Source organism: Semicossyphus pulcher, unplaced genomic scaffold, assembly GCF_022749685.1.
Source record: "Semicossyphus pulcher isolate SPU_LCO1_2020_fin unplaced genomic scaffold, fSemPul1.0.p SCAF_6, whole genome shotgun sequence".
Classification (NCBI taxonomy): Eukaryota; Metazoa; Chordata; class Actinopteri; order Labriformes; family Labridae; genus Semicossyphus; species Semicossyphus pulcher.
In genome coordinates, this window is record NW_027211737.1 from 17,674,435 (window position 1) to 17,694,250 (window position 19,816).

At 39.1% G+C, this 19,816-nt stretch overlaps 1 protein-coding gene across 1 annotated transcript; it reads left to right on the forward strand.

The window, feature by feature from the left end:
* The first annotated feature begins 14,374 nt into the window (after positions 1-14,374).
* On the forward strand, positions 14,375-19,317 carry LOC138609995 (eosinophil peroxidase-like). The gene is made up of 12 exons (XM_069682693.1): positions 14,375-14,438; positions 14,753-14,840; positions 14,997-15,172; positions 15,255-15,387; positions 15,813-15,942; positions 16,106-16,312; positions 16,916-17,276; positions 17,379-17,539; positions 17,659-17,917; positions 18,496-18,666; positions 18,775-19,012; positions 19,113-19,317. Exons 1-12 carry the CDS (start codon positions 14,375-14,377, stop codon positions 19,315-19,317), a joined length of 2,193 nt encoding a protein of 730 aa, XP_069538794.1.
* The last annotated feature ends 499 nt before the right edge of the window (positions 19,318-19,816 follow it).

Below are 19,816 nucleotides of genomic sequence, written 5' to 3' on the forward strand. Positions count from 1 at the left end.
TTAGCTAGTTAGCTCTCCTAAAAGAATAGCTTTTCTGCTTAAAGATAGATAAGTGAAGCAAAGTGACCCAGGATTTATGATTCAAGTACTCAAAGACTTAATTGTCACATAAAAAAGAAGTATGTCTTCTCAGTGCAATGTGGCATTATTAGTGAGGCTGCAAAATAACAATATAAAAGGACAACGGATGAATAAGACAGTTTAGGTCAGAGGACAGAGTTTGTCATTCTCATTGCCTGACCTTCATTTATTGAAACAGATAATTGGTGAAGCTCTCTGTTATGATGTTTACCAATGGGTGTTTAGGAGCCTAACAGAGACACTGTGGCTTTGGCTTAGAGGTAGAAAGGGTCACCCTTCAACTAGAAGGTCTGTGATTCAATCCCCAGTTCCTCCAGTCTACATGCAGAAGTATACTTTGGCAAGATGCTGAACCCCAAATTGCTCACAGTTTGGTGTATGAATGTAGTTGTACAGTTGTGAATGGACCCCCAGATACCTGAAGGTATGGTACGCTCACCCTCTGCATAAGGGTCTTGTTAGTTTTCAGAGGAGTGTAGTGTTCCTGCTGCTTCCTCCATAAGTTCACAGTTAGCTCCTTTGTTTTGCCCATGTTCAGTGTGAGGCTGTTGGTGTTCCTCACCTCTTTCAGGCAGGCCACTTGTAGTTAATGATCCGGGCGATCACAACTGTGTCATCTGCACACTCGATCATGAAGTAGACAATGTTCTTGATAACGCCCTCGTGTGTTTACAGGGAGCACAGCAAGCTAAGTACATTGTCATGCTATTCTGTATTGTCTGATAGGTCTGATATAGTTTCTGCTTTGGTTTGTCTTTAGCTTTTGTGATGTGCTGCATCTGTGGAGCATTTAGTACCTACAATGATTAATTGCATTTCTTGTTTGTATATGCTCGCAGTACACGAAAAGGCACACATGTGCTTTTAAGTGCTCCTTTTTCATGCTTGATGTATCTTTAAAAGTAAAGATCCATCAATGTCATATCATTAAACACACTCAGATGCATTTGTGAAAAATTATGCAATCAAACACAATAGTCCGATTAAAACTGACAGTATTTAATTCTGTGTGATGTGAATTTCTAGAGAGTTTAGTTTAATTGTTGTTGCGCTGCATTGTATTCAATGGAGCCTCTGTTTGTATTATTTGATCGTATTATGGAGCTGTCAGCTTAATCTGTTCTCAAACCTTATGCAAGTCATGACCTTTAAACTAGTGGTGCAGAGATGACAAATAACCTAAAGTATGCCAGTGTGCAGCTGTGTTTACAAGTGTTTACCGGTTAAGCCCGCACTTTACTGTTCGTAAGGTTCAGGTTATGGATTCTGAAACAAAAGCAATACCACAGAAATGATTGTAGCACTTATAGCAAATTTTATTTTATAGTGTAATTTCTGCATCTTAAACCTACAACAGAACAAACCACTTCCTGTATATTGATCTCATACGATGGACTTGTCAGAACCGATTTTCAGCTTATTAATGAAATTGATTTAACATGTCTATTATATCTTTATGCAATAAATCAACAGGTCAGACAGTGCAAATGTTTTAGTTAAGGCTATAATAAGGTTACATTCTTAAGTAATGCAACATATTGCTAATTTAATGCAGGCTTTATCATAAACTCCCTTTGCTCGCTCCCTTTAAGACATGATAAAGCCTCATTGAGTTTATGAGTTCAGCCACATAAGTAGGTCCAGTAACACAGAAAAAGACATATCAGCCCCATGCATCAGAAGCAGATCGGTAGCTATTCACATACACAGGTCGATGAAACAAAAGAAGCCATATTTTTTTAGTTATTGCCAACACCCAGCTTCAGTGGGGCGTATGCAAGGACATGCACATTGCTGTCATAACTTAATCAAAGTGAGAACATTTACTTCGATGACTCACTTTGTTTATTAGTCATGCTACATTCAACTAAGGTGAACTCAGATGCTGTAGGGCAGTGTGTGAATTTCCACATTGTTTCTGCATTCAAGGCATCGTTTTTATTTCCTATTTGACTTTCCGTAATTAATTCACAGAATGTGATTTCTCTGTTAAAACCATTTTCATATTTTGTGATATTGAAACATACAATATTTATGAAGACAGGAACAAATCCTGATGCTCTTTCATGTTGGATTTATTTATTAATTTTTCATAATTTCATACAAAGCTTGCAACATGCTTAAGCTGCATAAAAATATGTACTTTGTATCATTATCATGTATGTTTCCCGTCTTTCTGTCTCTAGTTTTCTTCTCTTCTCTCGTCTTTTTGTGGCATTACTGGTTGCATAATTCACCTTCAGGCTAATTATGGGTCAAAGGTCTACAGACAACGTACCACATAAGTAGAAATCTAAAAAAGTCCTTTTAGCACTTGTTAAGACAGCTCGATGTCCCAAATGTGCAAACCAAAGTAAACTGAAATGAATGAAGCAGACTTTGCTGGCTATTCTTCAGTTTTGTTGAAGCTAACACACAGTTTGTGTTTAAAAGTTCTCCATGGTAGATGAAGAAAGATGGGACAAAATATGAGGAAACACTAAAAAAAACATCGGATTTGACCATCCCATCTGCACTGTAGCAGAAAGAAGCTTCTAGAAAATACAAAAGGCGATGAGGAGGGTGGAACAAATCTGCAGTCAGAGTTCATATGTGGGTGGATACGCAGAGTTACAGGCACACACAAACACGTATTTGTTTTTTTAATACTTGGCAGGATCAGCAGTGACATGAAATATTCTCTAGGCTCTTACCTTTCCCTCATAACAAAAGTCATTGGCAAAAATCTTGTCATTGGCAAAAGTCTTGTCGCATAAGGATGTAGTAACTTAAAATGGCATATAATTGATTTTCAATCAATCAATTGTTACAATAAATGGTTCATTTTAATGTCAAGGGCTTTCACATTAATAACTGGGTGCAAAATTAAACTGTCAAAAAGTGTCCTGATGTTCACAGCTTGGTAAAGCCCATAACATCTGTTTTTCCAAGGACAAAAGTCTTGTTGTGTCTTTAAATGATTCAACCAATCACTTCAGCTTCACCTGTGACAAATACTGTAATTAACACATTCCCAGTTGTGTATACAAAGAACCGCAGCACACCAGACCTTCATGTGAAGTGCAACCTGACCTCTGACAACATGCCAAAGATTCAACCACAGACCAAAATGCTGATCATCAAGAGCCTGAAGACCAAGTCGACTGCTGAGGTGGCAGACATCTTTAATGTATCCAAACATCAAGTGGAGAGGATAAGAAAAAGATTGGAAGAAACTGGTGGCGTTCATGACAAGCCCAGGTTAGGCAGACCACGTAAGACAACTGTTCGAGAGGACCGTTTGTTGCTTCATCAGTCAAGGGCCAGCCCTTTTTCAACTGCAGCGGAGCTACATGAGAACTGGTCAACAGAAACCCCTGTATCAACAAGAACAGTTTGTCAAATTCTCTCACGCAGTGGTCTCCATGGAAGAATAAGTGCTCATAAACCAGCATTAAACAGAAGACAACAAAAAAATCGTGTTGCATTTGCCAAGGCCCACAGCTTGCAGAAAGGATGGAGAGTGGAAAAGTGGCAGACGGTTGATTTTTCTGATGTTGAACTGCATCCCAATCACCGCAAATACTGCAGAAGACCTGTTGGAACCCGCATGGACCCAAGATTCACCCAGAAAACAGTCAAGTTTGGTGGAGGAAAAATCATGGTTTGGGGCTACATGCAGTATGGGGGTGTGCGAGAGATCCGCAGAGTGGATGGCAACATCAACAGCCTGAAATATCAAGAAATTCTTGCTGCCCATTACATTCCAAACCACAAGAGAGGGCAAACTCTGCAGCAGGATGGCGCTCCTTCTCATACTTCAGCCTCCACATTGAAGTTCCTGAAAGCGAAGAAGGTCAAGGTGCTCCAGGATTGGCCAGCCCAGTCACCAGACATGAACATTATTGAGCATGTCTGGGGGAAGATGAAGGAGGAGGTTTGGAAGATGAAACCTAAGAATCTTGATGAATTCTGGGAGTCCCGCAAGACTGCTTTCTTTGCCATTCCAGAGGACTTTGTCAATAAGTTATTTGAGTCATTGCCGAGACGTATGGATGCAGTCCTCCAAGCTATAGATATTAATTCTTTTTTCCAAAGCACCATGACTTTATGTTCTGATGTTATTGTAGCATGTTTGTGTATTCAAAATAAAGTATTTGTTTAATTTCTACATTATTTTTGTATGCGACAAGACTTTTGTCCAGGCAAAATCTGACCTTTCTGTCCTAATTAAATAAAAAAACTCAATGAATGATAAAAAACTTTATTCTGGTATAATAAGTATAATTTAGAGGGTCTGATCAACTACAATTAAAGTTGCTATTTGTTGTTCCTACAACTTGGATAAGCGACAAGACTTTTGTCAGGGACTGTACATATCCTGATATAACCTGAACCTTAAAACAAAGTCAGAAGCCTTAAACACCCCTTTTTGTCCTAAAGGCAGAACTACACAAAATAAAACATAAATAAAAAAACTAATACTTTTATTAGTGTTCACATTTAGTTTGGCTAACTGACTGCACCTAATATATACGTTTCAAGAGCTCTTTTTCTGAGTGACTCATACAGAGACACATACGCACACACACAAATTAGTGAAAGTAATCATCTATAAAACAATAGTAATGCAAAATGAATAAGTAATGCTGAATCTTATGAAATATAAAGCAGAAATGAACCCTCACACTTCTTGTTCAAGTGTTACAATAATATCAAAACTGTAACATCTTAAAATAACAAAAATCTTCTCATCTTTTCTCATGTGAACTTTGCTCAGTTGACATAGCAGCACTAATACGCAACTGACTTATTACACAAACAGATACATTTAAAAATGCCAGTAACAAATAAACATGACCTCGCAGGTTCTTGTGGTTACTGTGTCGCACGCTGTGTGCCAACCTGTGTATATGGACCACATCGTATCACTGTCACTAGCAAGGGCCTTTCACCTCTTTAGATTAAATTAGATTCTTGGTATGTGTACCCTTTGATCTCCTTTTATATGACAGATAGTTAACCTCAGTCTGCTCGTATAAATGTATAACCGTAAGTGAGGTTTCACACCTCTTAGACAGCACTGAATCTATCATCATTTCTATTCTAGTATGAGAATAGAAGTGCTAGAACCACAACATAATTACAACATTATAAATAAGATCATATGACAATCTCAGTTGATTCTGTCTGCTCAGCACAGCCGAGACACAAATCCGGTGAACTGCTTTGTAACTTTTACAGTTAGGCATCTTCGATTTCCTCATGCTCGCTCCTTTCCCTTAAATCACATCAACCACACCCGAAAGGACCAATCAGGGGTCGGAGAGTCTCCTCACTGTGACTTCCTTGTGCAGGAAACCTGTAGAAACATACAAAGAGATCATTAGAGGTTAGAAGCTTTCAAAGAAGAGGAGATATGTTTTGTTAAACAGGGATTACCTGTCATCTGAGATTCTTTAGGTGTAGACAGGTTGAAAAATATGCCTACACATATAAATGTTTAGAGTCAAGAAAATACAACATTTGAACTAAAGATAATCATAACAAACTCATTTATTTATTTAGGTACAGAATATATTGCACAGTCAAGATGTCCTTTAGGTATAAAGTGCTATTTTATATTATTAAACTAAAGTTTGATCCACTTTCTTATTAGGCAGTGGCTCATAAAAGACAAATACACCACGCACAACGCCTTCTTATGGGGGCTTTGATGGATGTGAACAGTAGAAGCTAGTGCGTTTTTCACTGTTCTCGTACAGTTTTGGTGACATCAGTGTTTTTGCCTTTAAATCCAGTATCAGGAACTTTGTTAGGAGGTACAGAACAAGGTGCTTCATAGTAAAACAAATAAAAGTATTAAAAGATTGACTAAAACTCCCGTTGAAGCCATTCGAGGTAGAACAAACACTACCTGTTTTTAGTGTCAATACATACCAGCCTTTTAGGTCAGGGTTCCTGTCACTGCGTTATTTTACGGTGAAAATATTCTTTGCCGTGTGACTTTAGCTGTGATGATTTATGGGAAACACTAACGCTAAAACAATAAACCACCTCCAAGACATGAAATTCTTCTATAATAGCTGACTCAAGTGTGCAGAGCTGCTGGTTTTGATAGTGACTTTTATCATTGTAAATATTTCTGATATAAATGCAGTATTAGTGTAGTGTTTTCTCAATGTAGAATCGTTATATATATTTAAGGCAGCTTTAGTGTGTTTTAGCTCATACTTTCCCATCAGTTCAAAAAAACCCTTAAGACCTTAAATACTACAATACCCATGAGCTTACATAATTGAACATTTACTTTACGTCTGACACCTTCATCATCCCTCCACATCATCCTCTCAGTGCACAGTCAGTGTTTTACCTGTTGATGCCTGAATATAAAGTTCTGTGTGCTTCCCATCATCGTCATGTATCCTACAGGAAGCTATTTCATATGTCATATGTGCACTGCCTGCAAACATGAATTTATCTTCTCATTTGAATACCCTGAAGAGTGCAGAAAAGGAAATAAATGTGTTATTTTGAAAGGTCCTTTCCTCAATCAATAGTCAAATAGTATATTACTGGGGAAGCTGCATTTTAAAAACAGGCATTTATAAAAGAAGAAAATGAAAAGTTTTATAGATTGCACCCTAAAATATCAAATTACAATGTTACAGTTTCATTTAGCAGACGCTTTTGTCCAAAGCGACATTCATCTGAGAGTTAATACAACACAAGCAACGATCAAGACAGGAGGGAAAGAAGTCAGTAAGTGCCAACAAACAGCTTCAAGTGTGACCGGACACTGGAGCCGACAGGCAGTGCCTGCCAAGTTTTAGCACTAACTTTTCTGAAGTTCTCATTTACAGGTTTTATGGTTTTTAAGTGTTTAATATATTGTCACTTAAATATGATGTAATCATTACATATAATACTTTGTGTTATGACATCACTCACAATGGTGTAATACTGAGATCCTTTTCAGATTAGATTATTTTATGCTTCCTGTAAAATGAGAATGGTTATGGTAATATCTAATGCAATTATAATCTATCCTTTTGTGTGGTGAGAATTAAAAGTGTGCAGGTTAGTATAGCTTTCAGTACTGCTGTGTGACATTAGCACATGGTGCTGCTCGGGGAGTTGTGTGCCAAGAGCTATCATATACTCAAAAGCCCTCTTTAACATTTTCTACATTCTTTTCAATCAGTGGCTCCAAAGTGGAAACACCCACATACTGCTGTCAGTAAGACGCTGCCCAAACCGCCTTTTCCAGCCTGCAGTGATGTCATCCAGGTAGAGACGTGAGGCCGTCTGAGAGCAAACAATAGTAATTAAGTTTAGGAGTCAAGAAACATAATGTAAACACACGCTCATGTGTTCTGCAAGAGAGGAAAAGTGTCTCAATTTCATAAAATAAACAGTTTAACTTTAATAATGACTTCAGAGTTTTCAAAGATGTTAAATTATGCACTGGTCTACATGAAGGAAGATTCAGCAAGTGGCGTCTAGGGACTCAATCCATAAGTAACACAATGACAGAATACACAACCTTTTTTGTCATTGAGTTCAGTTTCTGCGATAAAACATCTAAAAACAAAAATCAGATTTGGTACCCTGAGTCAAAATGTCATCATATAGGAGCCCTGGTCCCATTTGTGTCTGTTTAGGGATCCTTGTCATGACAAAGTTATATTCACTAACCTATTGCACGCACGCATGCACGCACAGCACAGTATTACCACACAGGGCAGACAGACACGGTATCAGTTTACCAAACTACAAATTGTTTTGTAGTACCTTGTTGTACCTTGTAGATCAGGTTACTGAGGCCTTTCTAACAGCTTCACACACAATTACTAGACCACAAGAGGCCGAGGAAAATTTACCGTCAAACAACAAAAAACAACAGTCAAAACAAAAACAAAAAAATAGTTTTAATTATAACATTAATCATAATCATAATATCAAACTGAATTCTTCATCCAGAGGTGAGATGTTTAACAGGGAGGCAGTTTGAGTCTGATTTAAATTTGTATTTGTATGAACTGTTCGGCGTGATCAGTGAGCTGCTCCTGGCCCCTCCCTTCTACAAAGAGACGTCTTTGCTTAATGCTGATGACATGGTTTTACTTCTTCTACCAAACAAGCACTAAAACAACAGCTGGACATAGAAGAAAATTACGGTTTCAACTGGAACAATGGCAGTAAATATGAAGGAAAACAATGTTAAGATTTTTCCCAAACGACCCAGATGTTAGGAGACACTTGCATACATTCTGTATGTATCACTGTTAAAATCTTTGTCATGTGTATTTTTGTCATTTTTAAACTTTATAATCGTGCAATGCAACTTAAGCATGTTCTCTATTTAATGATGATTTGTACTGACCTTTTAGTAGAAAGCCTAACCAGGAACAGGGGTTGCAAATTAGCCTTGGCTAGAAACCCTATATGCAATACATATGCCTCATGTTAGTGTAACCTGTTACAATGTCTTTTGCATTGTCCCTGACAAATAAACGAATAAAAAGAAAATACTGGTTTTCCCTCCTCCAGCTCTAGAGACTTCTTTCTTTCCAAATTTTACTTAAAATCTCTCTTAAAATATTTGATATATTTCATCCAGCCAATTGTGCTGTATGGTACAGCTCTATTGGTCGCCATAGCTACAAGAGTGGGACAATTATCCAACAGGATCTTTACATGTATAATAGTGCAGATGCATTTTACATGCACAGAGAAAAACACCAACAAATGCATAAAGGGTATTCAAAATGATGAGAAATATTCCTTTGTGCTGGTTACCTAGTAAAATCAAACCACTCTAACATCTGTACGGAAAATGCAGCTGGCTTCACCAACCAGTTAGCTTAGCTTAGCACCATCATAGAGACAGGAAACAAGGGGAAAGGGCTCGCTTTGGAGCTGCTTGAGTGTGGATTTTGATTAATGGAGCCAAGCTATCTGTTTCCCTGTTTGCAGGTTTTCACTAATCTAAGCTAAACTAAGCTAAGCCTCAGTAGACTCATATTTAGAGGAAAGATTTGGGATTGGTTTTGATATCGACGTTTAACTCTCTTTCCCTCACATTTAAGGTGTTTTGCTGAACGGATCTTCAGTTTGTACGCTATATAATACATTTTTAGCAGATGGAATAATATGAAATCCAGCCGACGTTTCCACTGGTGTCTCTACAGGTTTACTTGCAGTCGAGGACTATTTTTATCTATGGTGGCCACCACGGAAAAAAACAAACAGGTCATGACACATAAAAGTCACGTTGTTAATGACAGTCTGTAATTACGGCACATGTACACCGCACAAAGACATTTTAATTTCCCAAATTATATGACATCAAATGACGCCTCTCACATGCTTACAGGTTTAATTAATTTAACAAGGTTACCTTGAGACTTGTACAAACAAAGCCTTTGTTTATGATAAAATATGTTTAGCACAGACTCACAATTCTTATGATTGTATTATTAGCAACAGTTTAGCCGACACAACAGGAATTATTACATCCAGTAAACTTAAGCCTCACCATTGAGTGCTGATATTGTAAATGTTGTTTCGATGTCTTATGTTAACACAACATTCACATACCGGTATATATACATATTTTTTTAACTTACTTGTCATTCTGGCAACTGACTAAACCAGAGCGGCTTCATGTCTGAACAAGCGGCAGGCAGTTCTGCCTGTTGTTTGGGATGTATTGCTATTTAAGGCTTTAAGGAAACCTGGTTATTTATAGAGCCCACGCAGAGTAGGACATGACTTACAGCTTCTTTTCTGTGGCTAATATGATTATTTTGTGCCTGAAACATCACAAATATATGACGATTTAGAGTGCTCTGATATGAAAGTGGCCCTCATGTTTATATTTCACATGTTGGAAATAAAGAATGACTGGATTATTTTTGTTTAGGACCTTTTAACATCAAAGCAATTCAAAGTGCTTACAAAGAAGACATGCAACGAAATTAGGGACAATAGACAAGAAAAAAGAAACATTAAGAAAGCTGAAAGTGAATAAAAAAGATAAAACAGGAGAATAAAAGTAAATCAATTCTTAAAAAGGAGGACTTTTGTTGCTTTAAAAAAAGACGTCCTCTTTTTGAAGCCTGTATGAAATGGGCATCGTGGGTTCATGTGAGCGGCAAGTGAGGCGTGACATGAGAACAGTCTGTTCCAGCTGTCATAAATAAGAACAAGCAAATACTGTACATAACAAAAAAACATAAGTTTGGCATGCGAAGATGATTGTCATATGATGTTGATTGAACAAACACTTGATATTCATACTTTTAGTCCACCTCAAAGTGCTCTGCAGGTGTTTGACATAAAAAACAACGCATTTATGGGAGACTGAGTTAAAGGGCTGAATTTAATACGTTTAAATAAATAAAGATAAAACTCTTAAAATGAAAGGCTACAAAAAGACATATGTAAAAAAGAACAAGCACAATAAAAACATAACGCATTTGAACATGTGTAATAAAAATCTGTCTACGAGTAATTTTACCTCTGAGGATTTCACCTTGTTAGCCCCCGTCAGAGGCTCAGGCATGCAGTGCAAACAGGCTGGAGCCAAAGAGCTCCAGAGAGCAGAGATTCAGAGAATTTGACAGAATTTGCTCTAAACACACTAAAACACTTTTTTTTGTTTTGGGCGAGGTAAGTAGCGCTTAAAGATTTTAGAGGCAGATTGTAGACAAAGCGATGTGTCTCACCTCTGCCCTGATCCTGCCCTGTAGATGTGTGTGCAGTATTCCTTAAAGAAACTTCCTTTTAACAGGCTAACGTATGATTTACCGTGACACTTTGAGCAAGCTGGAAATTGTTTGATCAGAAACCAACTCAGTGACCAGCATTAAAAATGACTATTGAAATAATCTGTTTTCTAGCTGGTGGTCTGTTTTGCTTTTTAGGCACAAGAATGAAATTGAGATTGTGTCATAACCAGCTAGAAACTCCTCATAGTGATTTAAGTAAAAGCAGCTTAAATGCTCCGGTGGTGTGTTCCCCTCTGCACTCAGGCAGCAGATACCTGTCCGCTGTGACTGACTCATCGCTGATCTAAATTGACCACAAAGGTTGAGCACTGCCTATTTCTCTATGTGTCACTCAGAAATGTTTGGAGACGCCCGTGTTTTTAGTATTTTCTTTAAGGAATGTGTTTGGTCTCCCTGAGTTACTGGAAAGTGGCGTGAGTTAAAAGGAAGCTTTCAACAACAAACCTCCAAACCAGGAAGTGTTTTGCACCTGACATATCTGAGTAATGGCTAATGACTTTTAGTTCAACATGATGAAATATTTTCACCATGTTTACCGAAGCCACAGTGTTCACATGTCGGATTATCTAGTTTAATTTTCTCAATGAAGAGAGAAACCAAAAATCCAAAGAGCAGCTCACACATTATAAGTCAAACAGTAAAATAAATCTCACATTGGACTCATTTATTGGCTCTAAACATCAAAGAAGAACACGTTTCATTTCATCTGGGCTTTGAATGGTTCAACTCAGTTAGATTAAAACAGGAAGAGTTGATACACAACTCTGAGTTGGACTTTCAGATACAGGTACACTCTGATTCACTATTGAGACCATGCACTAAAAGACAATAACAGGACCTTTAATTAAATCACATTTATTTTCTGTTGTACAATGATCTGAAAGAGGATCAGAGATCCTCAATCAAGTGGTCACACTCATAGTTCAAAAAGATTATCCTTAAATCATTTCTAATTGACCATTTTGGATGACAGGAAGTATTGTTGTTACTGGTGTAATAACGAATGAGAAACCTACATAGATGGAGTCCATGAAAGTCAGTCTAAGTTTATGAACTCCAGAGAATGAACTTCCGTCCCATTGTGCAGATGATGGGACTGTATTGTATTTGTTGTATTGTTGCAGCAGGTGCAGTTAGCACACATGCTGGTAGATGTTATCAGATATCAGAGTGTAAATCTGAGAACTTGTTATTATGAGCTGGTTGAGCCTGCATGTGTGCAAACACCAGAGGACCACGATCTAATTCAATGTGATCATAATATTGTGCTCCGTTTGATAAAAGATGTGTTCTTTCATATGTTTGGAGAATATGATGTCATTGCGCCTTGTAAAACGGATGTAACTCACCTTTGCCACAATAACAATATAGAAGAATGTTTTTCCTTTGGATAAACCTACAGTACCTTGGATGTAGCTCATGTGCAGACGTCTTTTCGATATGCACTTAGTTTGTTTGATAGAATTTTTCCTTGGAGAGACTGATAAGATATGTAAGATAAATAGATAGGTTAAGAGCTGCAGGTGCGGTTGCTTATCTATCAGGGAAACATTTAAACTTAAAGACACTCTCGTCTGACAAAATGACTTTTGTTCTCAAAGCTGAATGATGGAACCATTGTGTCTGTTGAAACACTGGGCAGTAAAGGTTTTTGTTTCCTGTTGAACAACATGTTTATTTCTTTCAAAATTCGTTCAAACATAAAGCCCCAGGTGTCTTTCAGGGGTGTCTCCTGCCGCAGAAAATACTATATATACAGAGGACAAGCGGCTGGAAAGACAGAGACTCCTGACCGCAGCTTGAGGACCAAAGCGGGACCTTCAACACATCACAGGTACTGTGGTCACACTCTGCTCTTCTGTCAGATAGTGGATAGTGTTTCTTCACACTTGTAATTAGCAGATGTGGTTTGCATTCTGGCAAACATGCATACTTATATATGTTGTTTTTTGCTTCGTGTATATTTAATTTTTCACATCAGGGACATACATTCAATAGCCTTAACTCAGCCCTAACTTGCCATCAGTACATACACATTGAAAAGTTCCAGTGGTAATGCCTCTTAAATAAACTGGTTAATATCCAAACAATCCCTAATTATGTCATTCAGACTGTGAATGGAAACTATAGGCTACGCTGTAGAAACAAAGCTCAGTTACAAATCCACATTGTTCATGAAGATTTCATTGGATGCCAAACTTTTTCAAATGCTTTTTTTGTTAAATTAAAATCTTAACTTTAAAGTGTAACACATTGCTCCATTGTTTCCAAATGTTAGCATGATGGAGTTGTCTTTTGGGTCAGGCAGTGGATGATCCATTACATGAATCTTGTCCTGAACTAATCTTTGCCTTATTTAACTGGTTATGAAACAGTCTCTAGTTAATATCAATGTCCCTTTGTGGGCTATATTCCTGTCATCTGTCACCTGTCAGAATCTCACCTGTCTCCTGCCACCAGATGAGAGTCTATCAAAACATTGTTAACATTTTCCCCGGCAATCTTCTAAAGGGAATAGTTCATCATTCTAATGAAGCATGGAGGACACGATCATAACATTGGCATGTACATGGGCACGGCCAACAAAGAGATAAAACATACCACAGGCTCTGCCAATGTACACAGACCAAAGCTTTTGATTATAGCTGTGATTTTATGGTTGACCTGGTTGAGGTTTGTAGGTCATATGGAGGCATCAGTATAATTTGAACTGTTTCACACCCATTTAATGACTTCTCACAGAACATTTAGCTTTCTGATTTAGCTCAATGTTTTTAAAAGCAATTTTTACTGACTTATAGTTTGGGACTGTTGCATCGAGATTGTCAAAACAGTTTAATGCTATGAAGGATTTGATTAATTAAATAGAAAATTAATTAATTTAAAAAAGGTGAAAAGTGTGCCATCGTCTGATTTGATTGAAAACTCTATTTTTTCACACATAATATATTTCCATCCATCCTTTTTACAGTTGAAAGCATGTATGGCCACTTGACTTAATGTCCTCTGCGCAGCACACAAGACAAAGCACCTGCTTCTGTGTGCTGTTTCTGTATCATGTTCAAAAGTAATGGCACGTATATGTCCATTTGCCATGGACCCAGTTTGAGCCTTCTGTATGATTGAGCATATATATTTTTTACTATGTTTGGATGACACAAATCTACTTCCTGTCTGCCTCACTCTGGAAATGAAAGCCATTAGCTTACTTGAATATTAAAGTATCTGTTAAAAAATAAAATCCAGGGGGGTTTGGCTCAATTGGTGGAGCAGGCGCCACATCTACAGAGGCCACAGTCCTCGACGCACTGATCGCAGGCTTCCGGTCTACTGATCATTTGGTGCATGTCATCCCCCACTCTCTACTCCCCACATTTCCAGTCTCTCTTCAGCTGTTCTATAAATAAAGGCAAATGCAAATCTTAAAAAACTTTTTTTTTAAATCAGAAATAATATGAATTCTATGAACTTTGGTGTTTTGATCAGCGTAAAACAGGACTGTGTTTGTCTTTTTAGAGATGAGGTGGCTACTGTGCCTGACAGCTTCACTTTACCTGTGTTTGCACAGCCATGTGGATGCTGGTGAGTATGACCAAATTAAGTCAACATTTATGTGTATGAAATAGTCTCTCAACACAGTTTATATAATATTCAAACAATCAATACAGAATATTGTAAGATGAAGATATGAGTTTCAACATAACATTTTGTTTTACTTTGCTGAATTGACATTTTACGCCTGAAAGAAAGGAGCAGAGAGCTTAGCCTTCTTCGATCAGAAATCTTTTGAAAACATTAATATAAAGAGAGAAGATATAGAATCCACTGTGAAAGGAGACTGCATTGTGTTAAATACAACTGATTGCAGACTGACTGAATGCTTTTTGTGTGTTCAGAATCCCATTTGAGTAGAAGTGTGATTGAAAAGGCTGTGAATGAAGCCAAGGCCACAGTGGACTCGGCTTACGAGTACTCCAGAAGACAGTGAGTGTTCAAACCTGCTGTACTGCTGTTCATGGCTGCAGTTATAGAAAAACAAAAAGCCTAACATAAATACTTATAATCAAATTAAGCTGCAGGTTTTATGCCACTGAAGCAGTAACATTAATGTGCTCATAATTCCAACTCTACACAACACAGGAGCATCGAGCGTGTGAGGAGGAATGCAGCAAACCCTTCAGATGTCCTGCGCTTGTTGAAACAGCCTGTTGGGCTAACCCGTCTCGCTGTGCGAGCTGCTGATTATATGGATAATGCCGTTAAACTGATCAAGAGTTCTTTGGAGAAACGTCAAAAACGCTCCATCAATGCTACAGGTGTGTGTACAAAATGTTCATTCCCCATGCAGGCAGCTTAACGTCACAGATAAGATGATTATTTCTTGCCTTTGTTGACTAGATCTGCTCTCTGAGGAGGATCTGCAGCTCATCGCCGATCTGACAGGCTGCTCCGCCCGAAGTCGCCCACCCTCCTGCAAAACAATTCAGAATTTAGACACGTTTCGCACTGCAAACAGCATCTGTAACAACAGGTGAGGCAACAGCTAAGAAGCAACTTTAAAGATGAACCGCTCTCTACTAAGTGTGATTAAGAGCTATAAACTAAATGTTTTGACCAAGCTGGCTTGAAACACATTTTATACCCAATTAATAGAAATTTGCTCATCATGGTTAAAAAGGGCTCAACATGCCGTTACTGTTTTCAATTAAATCAGGCCTGAACCTTTAAAGCTGGTGTTGACACAGATATGAGCTGTTGGGACTTAAATAAATGAAGATAAAACACCGTCTAGTTAACGTCACTGGGTAACTCCTGCATCACAAATACACCCCATTTTCACAGTTAGAGTTGTAAAAAATGGGAGTAAATGTCGAACACTGGTACATGTTGTTTGTGGTACAACCATGTGTGAGACAATAGAAAAAAAAAAAAAGAGCTGTTTTTTTTCTTGTGTAGAAAAAACAGCCGCAGGGGATCCTCCAACACACCTTTCACCCGTTGGCTCCCTGCCGAGTACCAGGATGAAATATCTCTGCCCAAGGGCTGGGACCCTGAGCTCAAAATCAACAAAAAAATCCTTCCTTTGGTAATATTTATGGATACATATAAATATAAATCTACTGTATATGATGATTATTCTGAAGGATGACACCTGAGAGAGCGCTTGCAGAGGTGGAGAAAGACAACAGTACTTAACATTTTACAGAACAGTAACAAATCGATCCTCTTTGTCTGCATCCTGTCTCCAGGTAAGGGAGGTGTCCAACCGTATTCTGAGCACAAAAAACTCTGATGTGGAAAGCGACCCACTCTACACTCACCTGGTGACAATCTTCGGTCAGTGGACGGACCACGATCTGACTTTCACTCCTCACTCTCCCGTCATCCGCTCATTCAGTAACGGAATCGACTGTGACAAGAGCTGTGAACGCACAGAGCCCTGCTTCCCCATTGAGGTCAGCATCAATGCATTCAACAGGGTCACAGGGCAGTTTGGGAAATGCTTAGAGATGTAATCTTTAGATCTGTATATTGACACATACATATCTTTCATAACACATACGACTCTATAAAGTCGTACTTGTATAAAGAGAATAAAGAGTGAGGAAGTATAAAAGAGGAGGTGGTTGGTGTGAATGGAGGGGATCAACAAACAGGACTCTCACCAAGAAGTCTGGGGGTTTGTTTCCCGTATGAGACCAAAAGTTAAAGTTTGTTTGAACTAATCTAAGTTATGTCTGCTACATAATGTGACTCCCTTCTTTTATAGTTTCTTTAAAGAAGAATTTTTTAGCTGAAACCCCAATCTCAAGAGTTTTGTGCCTCCAACCAAAAAAAACTACATTAATTTCACAAGTTTTAATGGTAAAGAAAGCCAGGATTCAGTGCCACCACCATGTAAAGCAGAGTTAAGATGTTATGATGACTTGCAGGAAAAGAATGTGAATTTTGGGTCCATGAACAAGAATCCTTTAGAGTTTATGCATCACACAGGAAATCCTTGAGTACATCTGAAGAAAAACCAACCGAAGTCTAACGGCTTCTTCTCATGCAAACAGATTCCAAAGGAAGACCCCCGCTTTAGCAAACACCCAGAGGAGTGCATCCCCTTCTTCCGCTCAACAGCAGCTTGTGGTTCTGGAAACACGGGACACATCTTTGGCGCAAGCACTGTCCGCCAGCAGATGAACACTCTCACAGCTTTCATTGATGTCGGTCAGGTGTACGGTTCAGACCACGCCAAAGCTCGCAGCTTGCGCAACCTCACCACAGATGAGGGCTTGCTGAGGGTCAACACAGAGTTCAGAGACGATGGTCGAGAGCTCCTGCCCTTCACCAACATGGGTGCCAACATGTGTGCCACCCGAACGCGGATCACTAATGACGTCAGTGTGCAGGAGGTGCCCTGCTTTTTGGCTGGTGAGTGGCAGCAAAAATGTGTTTTGCTTATTGAAAACATTAAATGTTCTTTAAACGCTTTGATTTCTTTTATATAACCATATACAAATAACCTTCTACCAGGTGATGAGCGCTCCAATGAGAATATTGGTCTGACCTCTTTGCACACACTTCTAATGCGAGAGCATAACCGTCTGGCTCGTGCTCTGGCCAAACTCAACCCTCACTGGGATGGAGAGAGAATCTACCAGGAGGCACGCAAGATCATGGGTGCATACTTCCAGGTTAGAGAGCAGCTAAGCAGCATGGTTAAAAAAAAAAAAGAAATATCGCATTAATGATTGAAAGGACACATGGTATGTTGCATGGTTCAATGAACTCAGCTTCTTGTTTTGTCTTTCAGGTTATCACTTTTAGAGACTACCTTCTCCACATTGTTGGTCCAGACTTCATTGCCAAGCAGCTGTCCACCTACCCTGGCTATGATGAGGACGTGGACCCCAGCATCTCCAATGTTTTTGCCACAGCTGCCTACAGATTTGCCCATCTGATGGTTCAGCCTTTCATGTTTCGTCTTAATGAGACGTATGAGGAGCATTCTGAATTCCCCAGCCCATTGCTGCACAAAGCCTTCTTCACACCATGGAGGATCCTCTTTGAAGGTATGACCGAGATCTTTAACTTGGCAGTATTTACCTCAAGCTAAAGACATAGCACAGTTGTAAATCGCTTTAGCATACAGGTGGAGCCAACAATCAGATCCAAATGTAACAAGCCAAAATTATATGAAAAAACATTTCAGGCGCAGATGACTATGGTCAACTGTTGAACAGAGCAAGATACAGACTGCTGTTGACAAAAACGGTCAGTCGCACATCCTGTCTCAAGGTAAAGAGTAGGTAGGTAGGTTTGCCCAGTGATGGAGACTCTTTTGGACATACTTAGAGTTGATCTCTGTGACCAGATATAGGCAGTATGTTGATAACTTCGCGGCAGACTGTAGGTCAAATAACTGAGCTCAATCTTCAGAGCTGAGGAGACTACAGGGAGAAAACGTAACATTTGACATGTCAATTCTCCCCATGCCAAGGTTAAAAAAATACTTTTGCTTCAGACACCAAGACCACCTGAGCGTCTTTCTCTGGTGACAAGTTAACTGGAGTATGAGAAATTCCTCAACAATATCGGAATTCATATTTAGTTTTGAGTTTTAAGTCCAACCTGTTCCTGTGCTCCTCAGGTGGTTTGGACCCAATCCTGAGAGGCCTGGTGGGCCGTAAGGCAAAGCTGAACACGCAGGATCACATGATGCATGATGAGCTGAGGGAAAGATTGTTTGAATTCTCCAAAGAGTTGGCACTGGACCTGGCCTCTCTCAACATGCAGAGAGGAAGAGACCATGGACTCCCTGGTAATCGTCTGATTGAGTCTATTTTTTCTTGTAACTCAAGATATGTGTCCTACAGATCACACTTTATCGAATACATTGGAACATTTTTACACTGTGCATCTCTTTTAGGCTACAACCAGTGGCGAAAGTTTTGTGGGCTGTCACAACCACAAAATCACAAACAGCTGAGAAAAGTGCTGAAAAATAGAAAGCTGGCCAGGAGCATGCTGGATCTCTACCGCACACCCAAGAACATTGATGTGTGGATGGGAGGAGTGGCTGAGCCGTTTGTTCCTGGAGGGAGAGTGGGGCCCCTGTTTGCCTGCCTGATTGCTACACAGTTCCAGAGGATCCGCCAAGGAGACCGGTAAGCAGCAAGGGGCAGAATTCACATTATTGTCATGTACTATGGATGTGGAGATAGCTTTGTTAGACACACTTTTAACATAACAATCTATCTATTTCAGACTTTGGTGGGAGAATGAGGGAGTCTTCACTGAGGCCCAGAGGGAGTCCCTAAAACAGACGTCACTTTCCCGCATCATCTGTGACAACACTGGTATCACTAAAGTGCCAGACAAGCCCTTCCAATACATGTCGGTCAAGTCCTTCACTGAATGTAAGAACATCCCTGCCTTTGACCTCAGTCCATGGCAGGAGGATATTGAGTAGAAAGCCCCACAGCAGCAGTCCGACTTGACACAGCTACATCTTACTGTGCAGGAGACCTTTCATGATATCTTACAACTCAACTTACACACAACTACAATGTTTCAAACCCATGTCATCATTGAAGTTAAATATTTTGAGTTTACCTACATTTTTAAGTGTAATAAGGGCATGTGTCCACTAACGGTGTTAGTGTGCTGCACTAACTGGCAGCACCCACAACCTCAATTTCAGAGCGCTTGTCATCGGCGCTTACTGTTGCTAGGTTACAAAAGTTGTCTGGTGGCACTTCCGCTTTCCTTAGTAGTGACCGTTAAATCTGTTTTAAATTGCTCTGTATGCTTAATATTTGCTTTAATTCAACAACATTGTATGAAGAAAACAAACAAACAAACAAACCGAAAGCAAAGCAAATGGATTAGCTTCTCCTTTGTTGACAAAGTTGATATTGGAAGTCCTGCCACTTCCTGATTTTTATTGGCCGGTGAGGGACAAGTGACAT

Excerpts from the sequence above, each read along its gene's own strand:
- LOC138609995 (XM_069682693.1), top strand. The coding sequence starts at position 14,375 with ATGAGGTGGCTACTGTGCCTGACAGCTTCACTTTACCTGTGTTTGCAC. Across the intron at positions 15,943-16,105 it reads ACAAAAAAATCCTTCCTTTG|GTAAGGGAGGTGTCCAACCG; the intron begins GTAATATTTATG and ends TCCTGTCTCCAG. Across the intron at positions 17,918-18,495 it reads ATGGAGGATCCTCTTTGAAG|GTGGTTTGGACCCAATCCTG; the intron begins GTATGACCGAGA and ends TGTGCTCCTCAG.